This window comes from Branchiostoma belcheri, unplaced genomic scaffold (assembly GCF_001625305.1).
Source record: "Branchiostoma belcheri isolate BF01 breed outbred unplaced genomic scaffold, Haploidv18h27 scaffold12, whole genome shotgun sequence".
NCBI classification, from domain to species: Eukaryota; Metazoa; Chordata; class Leptocardii; order Amphioxiformes; family Branchiostomatidae; genus Branchiostoma; species Branchiostoma belcheri.
This window is the reverse complement of record NW_017802602.1, coordinates 2303665-2318094: the sequence shown is the minus strand read 5'-3', so window position 1 is coordinate 2318094 and position 14430 is coordinate 2303665. Positions and strand designations below refer to the sequence as shown.

Here is a 14430-nt window from a genome sequence, read left to right as displayed (position 1 = left end):
TTTTTTACAAGTCATTTCATTTCATGAATGCTTTCAAAGACCGAATCCTACATTAAGTGTGAGTATGTGCATGTGTGAGTCGTGGTCAGCAGCCAGCTGCATCAGCTAGTGTTATTAAGGACTAGAAGAACACATAAAACAAAGACCGCTTCACCATGCAGGTACATGTACCAGGGTGCCAAACGGAGAATCCAAACCTGAAGACGGCACCCTACTCACCCCTCTCCAGGTCCCTTATCTGTGGTCCTTTCGGTGCCCCGCCAAAAACACAGGTGCTCCTCAAGCGGGAAGACATGCCAAACTTTGCCGCCGTCGCCTGTACCTGTTGAGCTAGCTCACGAGTTGGGGCCAGCACCAGGCACTGAGTGGGTAAAATATCAACAGAAGCCACACGCGTCAGCTAGCAGAGAGAGAAGCGCAGCACACACACACACCAGGGCTCGAAGTACTGTTTCCTGCATACATGCACTGGTGACTGGTAAAATTTGACTTGTAAGATTTGGAACTGAGCTGTCCTGTTGCTTCCACAGTTAAGAGATTAAGTCTTTTGAGACTGGTTAACAGTGGGCTAACACTGGTGAAGGCAACATTCAAAATTACTTGCACCTGACAAGTTTTACCTGCACTGCAAGTTTCTTTGCTTGCTTTTCAGTTCATCCAAAAGTTGAGATGTTCTGAAAAAAACGTTACTAGTAGCACCATATAGTAGAGGGGATTCATTCCTCAAGCTACCGACATCTTGCACACGCAGTCGTCCCTCAGTAAGACATCTGGAGCCGCATAGTTCCCGTTTAGAACTTTTATTCAGCCTGTCACACGACCGGTTTCGCCTGTGTGGCTTCTTCAAGTGTACAGAGGCTAATGACACAAGTGCATGAAGTTCTCACTTATACACCTTTCCAGTGCATAGTGCCCTCAGGTCAGTTACATGGCGTTCAGAATGCCCTAACCTGTTACATGGTTCGTTTTGACCTTGGTTGACCTCTTACATGACGTCATCTATTGTTCTAGAACAATTACAAATGTCATAAAGGTCTTGTTTACCATGTTACACAAAACGAAAAATAAAGAGAAATCCATCTTCTTCGAAGTGTAGTCTTCTCCCCTGGCTGTTTTTCTTGCTCTGGCTTGTAGCTCTGGCTTCTCAGCAACTTGTGGGGCTTGAACAACACGTAGAAATCTCAGGGTTCTCCTTTTCTTGGTAGTGGTGGGCAGCGATGTGGTGGCGCACTGGCTCACGGCAAAGGTATCTTCAGTGTCTTCCTTGTGCTCGACGTGGCGGCGGTGTTTTCTTCCAGGGGCGTCGTTACTAGTAGCACCATGTTTCTAGTTCTGTTTTGCAGTTTTCTGCTGTTTCAATGATGATACTTTGTAGTTATCTGCTGTTTCAATGATGCTACTTTGAAGAATGCAAGGCAGTTTTGGACCACGAAGGCAATTTTTTCATGTTCCAGTGCAGCTTAGGTACAGGTAGACATCAGAAATGCCTGCACAGCTCCAATTTTATCCAATTTCATGTTCCAGTGCAGGTTAGGTACAGGTTAACAACAGAAATACCTGCACAGCTCCAATTTTACCTACACTAACCTGCATATACCCAGTACATGGACCAGTGCAGGCTAGGTGCAGGTAGACATCAGAAATACCTGCGCAGCTCCAATTTTATTAACCAGTGCATATGCAGTTGGGTATTTCGAGCCCTGCAGGCAAACACTGTCGTGCTTGCTTACCCCGTTCCAAGTCTCGGAGCTGGGGGCCTTTCGGCGCTCCGCCGTACACGCACGTGTTCTTGATGCGCGAGGAGTGTCCAAACTGGACGGCCACCTCCTGGACTTGCTGGGCCAGCTCGCGTGTCGGGCAGAGCACAACACACTGGGTGTGTGAGACACAACGGTGACATACTGTATGGGTGCAGTGTGCTACTACCCCCCCCCCCCTTCCCTGTCAGAATGTCTCATTTAAGGTTGTATTTGTGGAGTGACAACCACTCAGCCTCTTAAGCTAATCTGTCAAAATTTGTGTAGAGCACAACATACTGATTGTGTGACACAGAGATTGGCACGATGGTGAAACACGGGTGCAGTATGCTACAACCACCCCCTTCCCCTCACTTTTCCCACCATTGTCAGAATTGTCATTGTGTGTGTCTGTATGTCTAATTAAAGACCTTATGAAAGTCGCTGTATTTTTGTTGTGTCAATAAAGTTCTTTAAGATTGCATTGATGTATTTAAATTAAGGATGATATCCCATCTATAGTTTGCAAATGTTGTGTTGGCCAAAGATAATTTCTGCAACAGGCAAAAGTCTGATGCGAAGTTGACCAAACATCCAACGAAACCATAAAAATCTGGGTCATGGATTCCGGTATGCTCTACTATTTGCTGTTAAACTCTGGTTAAGTTTACTGTACTAGATTTGAACTCACGATGGGTCCGTCTCCCCTCTCCAGGAATGGCTGGTGGTTGATGTGGACAATGGCTGGCAGCATGTACTGAGGAAGAAATCATTGTGTTATTAGACATGGAAAGAAATGCTGTTACACTAAGCTTAGTCTACCAGCAAAATCTGACCCTGAAAATGCAGAAAATTGCATGCCCCTGGATCCCCAAGGATTGTCATGCCTCTGGTAGAATACCTGGTGCCTTGGGCGGTCAACATGATGTTATATCGAACAAAAGTGAGACAAAGAAAAAATTCCAGGCTGGCCTACTTGTCAGGCCTACCTACCAGGCAGTTTTACAGCTGGTGTGTTACGCCGAAGGGCAGTTATACCGGCTATACAGATACAGGCTGGTGTGTTATGCCAAAGGTGGTTATACTGGCTACACAGATGCAGATTTACAGAATAGTAGTTTTTACTCACAGCGAGAGTTTTCCCTGATCCGGTCTGTGCGATCCCCACCAGGTCCTTCCCAGACAGAGCGACGGGCCAGCCCTGCGCCTGGATCGGGGTCGGGAACTCGAAGTTGGAGCGAGCAATCTCCTCCATCACGTAATCTGGGAGACAATCAACTTTAGTCAACTAAAGAAACAATCATGCCTTCAAATCAACCAAGAGTTATCAACCAAGAATTGAGGTTGTATTTTTCAAGCACTATTGAACAGTGCCAAGTACAGAGTTGGGGCATCATCACTAGCAAGCTAATAAAGTCTTAAACAACTCCTGCAGTAAATGTGCAAAGATTGAGTGTAAAAAGTCGTTCGGTGTTATAGAGCCAGCTGCCAGTGCTCCGCGTGCCTGTGAAGCTGGTGTGTTATGCAGAAGAGCAGACATACCAGCTATACCGATACGGGTAGGCAACACTTTACACAATGAAAAATCACTTCTGCAAAGTCTTTTCAAAGGTTAGAAATTCAGGTAAAAAGGGCTGAAAAAAGGGCTAAGGTCGGCAGGATTTTGCTTGGTCGGGAAACTGGAAATAATTTCTTCTCCTAGGCCTAAGTCTTCCCCATACACAAGAGCAGTGTTAATGTTACTAACCAGGGAAGGAGCCTTCAGCGAAGGTGGTGACAGGTTTGGGCACCTCTCGGCCTCGCACGGTGATCTGTCTCTGGGCCAGGTACTGTTCTGCTGAAGCCTGGGGAAGCACAAGGAAAACAACTTGTTTGATTTACAGGGGGCAATTGTAGTCTGTGCTCACTAATCTGAAACAATAACACCTTAATGACACCTGAGGTGCTTTTAAAATGGCTATGTAATCAATCAGGCTTGAGTAATGTAAAATCATGACAGGCCACAGGGAACATTTCTTGTTCATTTTCTTGTTAGATGATCCATGAAGCCAATTTTATAGAACTTTCACACTAGTAGTTAGTGAAATCATGGAATTGGAGACATCAAAATTTATCTCGTAATTTCTTTTCAAACAAACAGAATATGGACATAAATAAGTGACACTACTTAATGAATTAGATAAGGATCTGGTAAAGACAAGATATATTCAGCACACACACAAACACACACACAAACACACACACAGAGTTAACACACACCTGTGACATGTTGGAGACGTTGGGATGCTCCCTGTAGAAGTTCTTCTCGAAGCGCGGCAGCTTGGACAGGTCCCACTTGGGTTTGCGGAGTCTCTCGCCCGGCTGGGACCCCTTCAGGCTCGGCCGGCTGCCCCCGCCGATATTGTAACCCGATCCGAACCCCGGCCTGCCGCCGCCGCCACCGCGGTCCCCACCGCGCCCGAACCTCGGAGGGCTGCTGCCACGGCTGCCATACCTGCGGGGGATGGAAGGAGCTTTGTATCTGCATCTGTATAGCAGGTATAACTGCTCTTCTGTGTAACACACCAGCTTCGCAGGCACATAGCGCAGCGGCAGCTGGCTAAATTACACCGAACGACTTGTTACACTCAATCTTTCAATTCTTTGGTGCACTGGGCTGGACATGCTGGGTGCGTGTGCACTTTTCTGCACCCAAAATTGGAGCCAAAGACCTCATCTTTGGCTGTGGGTGCAGTTACGATGCACCTACTGGTGGACATTTGTCTTTAATAACAAGATCTATAATATGTAATCGACAGCATTGTCTGGATTCTTTGCTTTAATTTGGCTGTGCTGTGATATTTTTAAATTCTGAAAAGCAACAATACATACATTTACAGCTGAATCTGACAGCTGACACAGATACGCCCATATTTACAGTGACCCACATATTATACATAACTGCAGGACAACTTAAACACCAGCGATTAATTTGTAACCATGGAAAGCAGAGTTTGGCTTCATGTTTTGATAATATTCGTTTGTTTACTTTATGATATAGACAAACACTAAACCATTACGTCATAAATCAAACGATAGAACTCAGACCGACCGCCATCTTGGATCTTTATTTTTCCAGTTTTCCTTTTCTTTTTCGACATTTTTCTCACGAAAGTGTGTGTATCTGACCATTTGAACTATTCCATACGACAGGAAATATGATTTACATCAATCTAAAACCGTTGTCACTGTCGTATCACAGCTTTTCGAGCAGAAATTAGACAATTTTCGAGGTGAAATTCTCCAAATACGCAGTTGCTTTTCACTTTTCAGCGGGAGAAAAATCCACCAGCAAGAAAATTGACCACTTTCTTACCCTCTTCTGCCGCTGTCTCCTCTGTCATACCTTCCAGACATTGCGTTTTCCTGATCACTGTAGTCGCAAAACTTTCGTGAGGCTAGAAAAGTCGTCCTAAACGCGGTTTTCCGAAGATTGGACGACAAAAACTTCAGAGCAACAGTCGCCGCCACTGTGATGGTTCGGAGAAATCGGGAGAATAACACTCGAAGGCGATTCTATATTCATCCGCGGGTACTAAAAGTCTGTTTTTGCCTTCGCGAAAATTATAAAATTATGAATTTAGTACCCTCATATCACTTCACAAATAGAATGCTAAACCGTTGAATTGCTATCTAGTTGACTGTTCTTCAGAAAAATCCAGGCGCCCAGACCATGAGCTAGGTACTATTTTTGTACAGCGTAATAGTATATTGGTATCTGGGTTATTCGGTGTCTTGTGATGTCACCTGACAGCAGCGCCCCCAGCGAACAATATTGAAAGTGCAGTGTCCCCATAACTTCGTTTTGACATAGATTTTGAGTATTTTAAAGCCATGCAATTGGTTTTTCAAGGTTTCCTTTGAGCTCTCTTGTATTAACTTAAATTTGAGGCTGTGAGGAAAGTCTTCTCTTTTCTATTTCGGGTATAACTGTGCCATATTCACAGATCCCATCTGTCCTTAGCCGTGGATGACTCTGGTAATTCTTTTTGCATGATAATGCCGGATTATCATGCAAAAAGAATTACCAGAGTCGTCCACGGCTAATCTGTCCCATGATTCGAATCATCACAGATGAATAACGTTACATGAAACACATTTGACATTGCCTCTTCATAACATCATGTGTATGAATGGTCTTGGACTAAGAGAAATGACAAATATTTCATTGTTTTTAACAAGATTGTTATTTATTTACCATTATGTATTGTAAACAACTTGTTTGATAATCATAACTAACACACCTTCATATACATGTACAATTGTACATCATACATCAATTCCCAATGACTTTCATACCATACAAGGAATCCTCAAGTACATATAATGTTACAGGTCAATTATTCTGAATGACATTCCAGATTCAATTATTCATAGTTCCATTCACTATTTCTTAGGAATCGGCAACGTTACATACCACAATATTGGATGCGAATGAAGAACTTTGCTATTAATATACAACATACAACTTACGTATTACAAGCCATCATGAGAAGGGATTTATGTTTCTCTTGTTGTATATAGAAGTCCACTACCCCCCCCCCCCCCCCACTTCTCGAAATGTATTGAGTTATCTCCAACTCAGTCCATTGTTGGTGCTATGATGCTGCTACTTGTGTCAGTGGGTCCTCCAGGTAATCTGCCAGGGCCTTTGCCTGTGTGGAAACAAGTAATGTAGAGTTAAGCACTAGAACATGTACATGACAACCATGAAATTATGCATGTGCCATTGTCAAAGTCAGTGTCCAGTTGAAAGCATGGTGTTTTGTTTAACTGTGGTTGACAAAAAGAAGAAAAAAACCTTTGGCCAGGAAAGTACAAAAAAGAAAGGTGCTCAGTGAAAAAAGTGCAAAGAATGGAAGAGAATTTTCTATAATTGGTTAAATCTTGTTAAAAATTTTCTAATATTTTTAGAGACAAAAATTTAGTCGTAAAAAAACATCAGACCTTTGCCTTGAGCATGCCGAAGCCAACAGCCTTCTCTGCATAGATACACAGCAGCAGGTTTGCCACCTGTGTGATCGCAACTCGGCCATCCTGGGGACACAGAAACAGGGGAACAACATTGTAAGGATAGGTCAGCAGGCCAGAAAAAAGACATGAAAGACAAAATAGCAAGAAAGACATTACCATTGTTAGTTACATTGGCAACAGTTTGATTGGGACTTCCAAGTCTACCAAAAATGCAGACAGTTAAGACTGTTTTATTCATGGAATCATCCTTTTTATGATAAAACACTAAGAAAGTAATATTGATTAAATACGCCGAACATTTAAAATGTACATTTTGTACATTAACACTTCTAGCATCACACAAGCACAAGACACCAACTGTTAAAATTAATACCTAGAGTCGAGAGACAATAGACTCTGAATTGAACCAAGCGTAAACCAGCACCAAGAGACCACGTGTAGCAATATATTCTTGTTACCAAGTTATTTAACTTAAGTGCATTTGGCCCGTGTAGGGCGTGAACATGCAATAAAGTTCATTGTCCTTGTCATTGTCATTGTCTAGCAATATACTAGTCTAAAAGACATTAAACAAGGACAACAACAACAACATTATACTTCATCCTGACCTTACAGTCCAGCAGGACACACTCTAAGCAGTCTTCGTTGAACGCGGATCTCCCGTTTTTCTCGTACGCGGCCCAGATGTTACTAGCGATGGCGGCAGTGACACGTGCGTCCTTGTCGCCGTATCCTGAGTACGCCAGGAGCGCTCCTTCTCCGTTCAACAGGCTGTTGGAAGGGCATAAAAGAAATACAGAAAAGGAGTTATAAAAATGTAACAACAAGTATACTAGTATAGACGCCATTAACTACCCAGCCGAATGGGTCCTGGAACTTTTGGCCTAATCGGCTGGTGCGCTGGTTGTGAGCTGACACGCAATGCGAGCAGTACTAGGAGTCAGAGTCAACCTTCGAGTTATTCTGTTCTCTTATTTTGCTACATAAATATACTTAAGATATTGTGATAATTAAGAAATTTGAACATATGATATTTCAGAAATATGAGATTTGTCAACTCTAACAAAAGAAAGGAACAGATATAGATGGGAAACACTCATCTACAAGGCATCATATGATGATCATACCCCCCTCCCCAAATACAAAACTGTGAAAACAACCATCTCTACTACTAGTACTAAGCTACAGTCCCGCGGCTACACAAGTTATTCTGAACTCACAGAGTACACTGCACGCCTCCGGTGTTGGCCTGGCTCAGGACCTGTGTCAGCGCTTTTGGCTTCAACATTTCTGCTTTAAGCTTTCCTCACAAACTCTGAAGGAAAACGTCTATTAATTGTTGTTGAGCCTTCTCCCCGATCCTCTGGTTACTTCACACTTTCCTCGTGACTCTGAGGTTTACTTCCGGGTCACCAACATTCGTGTCACGTAAAATTTAAGAGTAGAGTAGAGTAGAGTTGATTTAAAGCCAATATTCAGCCATTTCAACGCACTCAAGTTACTACAACTTACATGCTAAAATTCTTATTTGGTGCATGACATTTTGAAGCAGTTTTAGCTCGCTATTTTGCTTCAAAAATGTGAAAATGTCCACTTTTACCAATGGTACAAACTGGCAACCTTTGACCCGGAACTGAAGTGTGCTACACCAAACAAAACATGGCTGCTTTGGAACGTCAAGAAGACGTGGTGGAGTATTTCCTCTACCCTGTACCGGGGAAAACAGGGCAGGAGAAGGGCGACGGCGGCTCAGGACTAGAGGAACAGGCAGACAAGATCCTAGCCCAACTCAGTCCGCTGTTAGTTGACTATATCTGGCAGAAAGAGCCGTTTAACTTGAGAGCAGTACAGGCGAAAGGTGAGTCCCCCCTCCCTCTTCTGTTATCAAGTGGCAAAATTTCTAGACGATGACGTAAACCAGTGTGTAAACTGATAACATCCTGTCGCGACCAGAAAATGGAGTTTTTTAATCATCAAATAAATACTCTTCTCTATTCATTTTTCGAAGTCAGTAACTATTCATTCTACTACTAACGTTAAACTAGAACGAAAGTTTTATTAGGTTTATAGTCCACCTGCTGCAGCAGCAGAATACAGTGGACTACTACTATACGACTATAAAAGTTTATAGAATGTTTATTTGCAAAATCATGCCCGAAGGCTAATTGCTTGTACAGTCAAGTATGCAGAAACAGGAGACAGGTAACAATCTGTCTGGAAAAACCTCTACTTCTACTACTACTCTAGCTATTAAGGGGTTCGACTTCTTCTTTGAAGGCAGTGGATAATGAATAGTCCCACATTCTGCATAATTAGTGGGTTTTGTGATTATAGTAAACTGTACATTGAACCTTAACGTTACACCTTTTAAATTCCACATAATTGTACACATAACAACCATACCTTTTGTATATAACACCTGCATGAGCCACAAATATAATTGAATCATGAATGTAATTGAATGATGAACTACTTTTCGAGTTTTTTTTATTTAATTAAGTGTCATATTTGACCAGGTTGACATTAGTGTAGCACACCAGACAAGTTAAGAGGAACACAGTTGCTATAGGCTATATATTACATACTGTAACATAGCAGAACATCTTCATTATATTATACTAGTATATAACCAGTTGATACTGATCTATTCTTGCCCCAGGTGACCACCCCCCACACCTGCATGGTAGGACCCATTTTGGAGACAACATAGAGGATGAGTGGTTTATAGTCCACCTGCTGCTGCAGATCACAGCGTCATTTCCTGACTATATCGCAAGGTATGATAACTAAGACTTACAAGTTACAGATCACTGCCTCGTTTCCTGACTTCATCGCAAGGTATGGTAACTAGGACTAAGTCCTTGCTAGGACTAACAACTAGATGTCCTACCACTTGCTACATAATGTAATCCAACACAACAGGTGACAGCCATCTGGCCAGACTTTTTGCTTGGAGAAGAAGAAACTGAGCAAAAACAATGTGCAATTTCTTGGACATACAAAATGTAAAAGAAACCAACACACATTGAAATAAGTGTTCTTCTAGTAATTAGAATATAACATTTGCAAAGAAAATACATGGTGTTTACCTTCGCATGGTTTAGCTCAATAAACTACTGCTCCGTTTATTCTTATTCAAAGACATATGGTGACCAGCCCCTACAATTCTGTCCCACCACTTGCTACATAATGTATTAACCCAACAGCACCAGTTACCACGGTGACAGCCATCTGGTCCAGGTCATTGACCCTTTTTAATTGGAGAAGAAGAAAACGGAACAGAGCAAAAACAATATGTTTTCCCTCGCAATATGTTTTCCTTCTGCGAAGGTAAACATAACTACTAGTATTTAGCCCCATGTATGACATCTGTAACCATTTGTTTGTTCATTTGTTTGTTTGTTTGTTTGTAACCTGTATCCCTTCCATCCCTACAGAGTCCAGGACAACGATGGGCAGTTCCTGCTGATTGAGGCAGCGGAGCACCTTCCCCGATGGCTGACACCCGACACCAGTCACAACAGGGTCAGAAACCTTTTATTTTCTTCACAGGTGTATCTGAGAGTTAGCCTAGCCTGCATGTGCTTTGGGTTAGCGAGCACAAGAAGTGGATGGCACCCAGGCTATATGGGAGTATGAGTTTGAATTCATAGGCGGCAGTGCCTAAGGTAAAGGTGTCAACTGTAGCCTGGTACTTTCTCTGTTAGAAGAAAATCCATCATGGAAAGAAAACATGCAGAAATGTTTACATCAGCCAACCTTCAGCAGCTAGACATCAGAATCCTTGTTGACACAAAGAATCACTGATGATTCTACATAACTAATTCAATGCTGTTATTTGAAGCTTCATTTTAAGTGTAAATTAATCACTGATGAAGTTACACTCAAAATAAAGCTACAAGTAACAAGATTGAATATAAAATAATGTACAGATTCAGGAAAAAGATTGTGTTAGCCCGACTGTAAATGTGAATTAGACTAAATGTGTCTTGATGTTGCTATTCCCACTGCACAGGTGTTCCTGTTCCATGGGCAGGTGCACATCATCCCCCAGCCTCGCTCCCCAGCAGAGATCGCCTGTGTTCCTGCGGGAACTCCCTCGCTGCGGCAGGCGCTCGATATCGTGTCCCGCTACCCCGGCCTCACGGTCGCAGGCAGACCTACGCAGGACGCCATCATTAACAGGATAGGCAGGTTCGAAAAGTGTACATTCATTCTCCTTATTGAGGCTAATAATAAAGGGTTAATGCCCTGCCTTATCTTTGGTGTATATGGTGAGATAATCCCTAGCTGGTCAGGTGCGATAGCCACCAAATAAACCACCAAGGGAGCATGCAGTGAGATCTGCCAAAACACAACTCAAGTAAATATGATTTTGGAAACGGTCAGACGTTTCAGGTAGTATCCACTACATGTTCCTTTCGTCAGTGACACTGGAGAGTTGTCAGAAAAGATGGTGTATAACGTAAGAAAGAACTATTGTTTCATATGCAAATAAGTGAAGACAAAATTGGTACTTGAAACGTCTGACCATTTCCAAAATCATATCCAGTTGCTTGAGTAACTGTTTTATGGCAGATCTCAGTAGTTATCTATGATCTGGAACTGTACATGTACATGTAACTCCCGATGCTTTCCTCTACAGCTACCCTGAGAAGATGAGTTCAAACTTCCACCACGCCCACTGTTACCTGCCTGCTGGGGTGGTGACTGTCCTGCACCGCTCACCTGGTCTGGTGGCACCGGCTGTGCAGGCATTCTATGAGAGGGACCCTCTGGACACGAAGGTGTGGTTCTGTTACTGCAATCTCCAAGCAGATCATATGGTGGCAAGGCAGTTACCCCATTGGCTAGAGGAGTGTCCATTAGCCAATTGCAAAGGACACTTCTCTGGCCAATGGATACTACCTTGCCTCCGTATGATCTGCTTGGAGATTAGCTTTGTAAGTATGGATGAAATATGACATAGTTTTCCTACCCTTCTAGTTGATTTATCTAATTCTAACTGATGAACTTATGCATTTAGCCCATAGAAATGTAATACCGTTTACATTTATTGGCATTGAGTGTATATATGTGTTGACCCTCTGGACATGAAGGTGTGATTAGTGTTTCTGTAACAGTGTTGCTCAGCTCTGTAGGTGTAGATGAAATATGGCATAGTTTTCCTATTAAGTTATCTAACCAGGTACAATGTATTAAAGAGGCTTTTCCATGTTTTCTGCAGGCTTGTCGGACCATGAAGCACTTCCCTACGGACACCTGTGTCAAGGCACGGGTAAGATCTCCCACCAGTATTTAATTACATCTGTCTGCCCCTTAGTGACTTCCTTTGTGTCTTGTCACTTCTTAAGTAATGTACTGAAAGGGACTCTGTAACAAGCTTTGTGTAATAAGAAAGTCTTTCCTTTGATAATTGTAAGTACATGTATACCATAATTTTCTATGGGTGCTTGTGCCAGTCATAACCATCAGTTTTTGTGATGTATTATTTCCCAGGTTCTGTTCACCAGATATTTGATGTAATGTTTTCTGTTGCATCTTCTCCATGTTTTGGAGAAACTCCTACTTCTTGAGATATGTACTGAAAGTATACTTTGATGAGAATGGTAACAGGTCTTGAGTAATATAATTGTAAGGAAGTCTTTCTTGTGCTGCACATAATGATGAGTTTTTGTGACATTATTTCCCAGGTTCAGTTCACCAAATATTTGACATAACCATCAGTTTTTGTGATGTTTTATTTCCTAGGTTCGGTTCACCCGATGCCTGTACAGTCAGCTGCTGCAGCAGAGGTTCACACCAGACAAGCGCAGCGGCTGGACACTCCCGCCCCCCTCCCACCCTGATCACCCTGCATGGGACCTGGGTGTTAAACTGGTGAGTTTTAAGACCAGAATCGAACCTGTGATCTCTCAGTCTCATGCCTGCTAGCCTTACCTCTTTGCAATTTGATGCCACATTATATCATACAACTTTATTGACACAAAAGTACATTGACTTTCGTAAGTCTTGAACATGTAGACATATACAACAAAGTAAACCTACATACAAGACAATATATGATTCATATGGTTGTGCAAGGTTGGCAAAGGACAGTAAGACAGATTTTTTATCTCACCAGTGCAATGGCCAAGTGCTTGCCTTGTATTCAAAACGATGTGAGTTCGATCCCCTGCTTTCTCTACTTGGCAGTCAGCTTTTGAGAAATAGTATGGGAGTTAAACACATACCACTACCAGTGGACTAGCCCCCCGCTGTAGTGACTGCACAACTGTGCGGCCCAAGGGCTACAAAACGGAGATGGGCGCTGCCATATATGCAACCATGCCAATAGTTGCGGGAGGGCTTTAACAAACTTAACTGTCTTACAGTATGTTGTAATCTAGAAGATTAATTTTGTTTCCTTTTTTTGAACTTTATTCCAACACACAATGTGTACAGGGATCAAATTTTCAGCGACCACTGTCGCCTTCATCAGGATAATTAATGACCAATCACTTCATTAATTATCCTGATGAAGGCGACAGTGGTCGCTTATTTATGTTCAACCATTTACTATGATTACTACCAACACAGATGAACTTTCATGATAATTTGTTTCCATTTTGTATTATCCCCAGGCCTGTGGGTTTGAGATCCTGTGCTGTAGAAGTCCAGGAGACTCTGAGGAAAGTTCTTCCCACATCAGTGATGTGCGATGGCAGAGATACCTGGCATTTCTGACAGAGAAGGGCTACTTTCAGGTCAGCCTTTTTTTTGTCTTAAAGAATCTTCCTTTTTATTTAAGTTCTAGATGTATTTTAACTGACAAAGTTTAGAGTTTGTGATTCTGTTTGGGTAGCATGTATTATTGTACCAGTCCTGTTGAGTATGGTTGCAGAGTGCTAGATGCCTTAGTAGACTAGAGTAGGATAAAATTGGAAAGCTATTCCTCATGTCTTTTATACCAAATGTGCACTATAACTACAGTTCAGGGTGAGAATGACAGCTTTACTGACTGTTACTTTATCCCTTTAACATACACAGTCAGAGCTGGAAGGGTCCAAGAGGTACAAAGAACTGTTAGAGTCTGCCCGAAGGCACTATCAGGAGACTGTGACGGCCAGCTGTGACAGGAGGTGGGATTTTTGTTTTTACTCTATTTGTATTTCTTCTTCTTCTCCAAACAAAAAACATCAATGGCCTGGACCAGACGTCTGTCACCATAGTAATTGGTGCTGAAGCAGACACCCTGTGGTGTTGAGTTACATTATGTGGCACACTGGAGCCATTTGGCTGTTGAGAACTTGGTAGGGGCTGTTCAGCTAACTTTTTTTCTGTAACACACATCTTGCTATCCCTCCAGTATGGACCATGGTCAGGAGGTGCTGAACATCCTCAGGACCTGCACCTGGGACCTGAAACAGCTGCAGGCAGCTGCCAAGCACCTGAAACCTCCAGATGGTACACACATATGTTCTTTACTTGGGGAATATGTCGGAAGTGATATTTGTGACATTACCGTCACATTACATTCTATTTATTTATTTGTTTATTTATTTCTGGGAATGTCTTAAACTCGTGGCTATATATGTGTGTGATTTGAATCAAAGTAGATATTTATCCACACTGGAATAAATAATTGCAAAAATGTTTATTCATATATGGCTGTTTGTTTTATAATGATGTCAATATCCAT

General features: G+C 42.4%; 3 protein-coding genes across 3 annotated transcripts in view; 1 reads left to right on the top strand and 2 right to left on the bottom strand.

Annotated features, from left to right (window-relative positions):
- LOC109462804 (probable ATP-dependent RNA helicase DDX17) overlaps positions 1-5394 on the bottom strand; it is a 13823-nt gene extending 8429 nt beyond the window's left edge. Inside the window, exons 1-6 of the mRNA XM_019759418.1 lie at positions 5092-5394; positions 3996-4230; positions 3484-3580; positions 2866-2999; positions 2428-2493; positions 1731-1872 (exon numbers count right to left, since the gene is read on the bottom strand). Of these exons, the coding sequence (XP_019614977.1) occupies positions 1731-1872; positions 2428-2493; positions 2866-2999; positions 3484-3580; positions 3996-4230; positions 5092-5132 (715 nt within the window). The 5' untranslated portion in view covers positions 5133-5394. The remainder of the gene's footprint in view (positions 1-1730; positions 1873-2427; positions 2494-2865; positions 3000-3483; positions 3581-3995; positions 4231-5091) is intronic.
- A 552-nt stretch (positions 5395-5946) lies between these two features.
- Positions 5947-8038, bottom strand: LOC109462884 (ragulator complex protein LAMTOR2-like). The gene is made up of 4 exons (XM_019759522.1): positions 7970-8038; positions 7358-7520; positions 6723-6812; positions 5947-6430 (listed from the first exon to the last, which is right to left on the bottom strand). Exons 1-4 carry the CDS (start codon positions 8035-8037, stop codon positions 6374-6376), a joined length of 378 nt encoding a protein of 125 aa, XP_019615081.1. The 5' UTR covers position 8038; the 3' UTR covers positions 5947-6373.
- Positions 8039-8329: 291 nt separating this feature from the next.
- LOC109462859 (protein ecdysoneless homolog) overlaps positions 8330-14430 on the top strand; it is a 9428-nt gene continuing 3327 nt past the window's right edge. The window contains 10 exon segments of the mRNA XM_019759497.1: positions 8330-8607; positions 9409-9526; positions 10187-10274; positions 10765-10943; positions 11395-11536; positions 11977-12027; positions 12501-12629; positions 13373-13495; positions 13779-13870; positions 14098-14227. Of these exon segments, the coding sequence (XP_019615056.1) occupies positions 8409-8607; positions 9409-9526; positions 10187-10274; positions 10765-10943; positions 11395-11536; positions 11977-12027; positions 12501-12629; positions 13373-13495; positions 13779-13870; positions 14098-14227 (1251 nt within the window). The 5' untranslated portion in view covers positions 8330-8408.

Bases quoted from the DNA above. Each gene is read 5' to 3' on its own strand.
- LOC109462884 (XM_019759522.1), bottom strand. From the start codon at position 8,037: ATGTTGAAGCCAAAAGCGCTGACACAGGTCCTGAGCCAGGCCAACACC. The intron at 7,521-7,969 runs GTGAGTTCAGAA...CCCTTCCAACAG, and splicing joins GGAGGCGTGCAGTGTACTCT to CCTGTTGAACGGAGAAGGAG. The intron at 6,431-6,722 runs GTCTGATGTTTT...GTTTCCACACAG, and splicing joins TCGGCATGCTCAAGGCAAAG to GCAAAGGCCCTGGCAGATTA.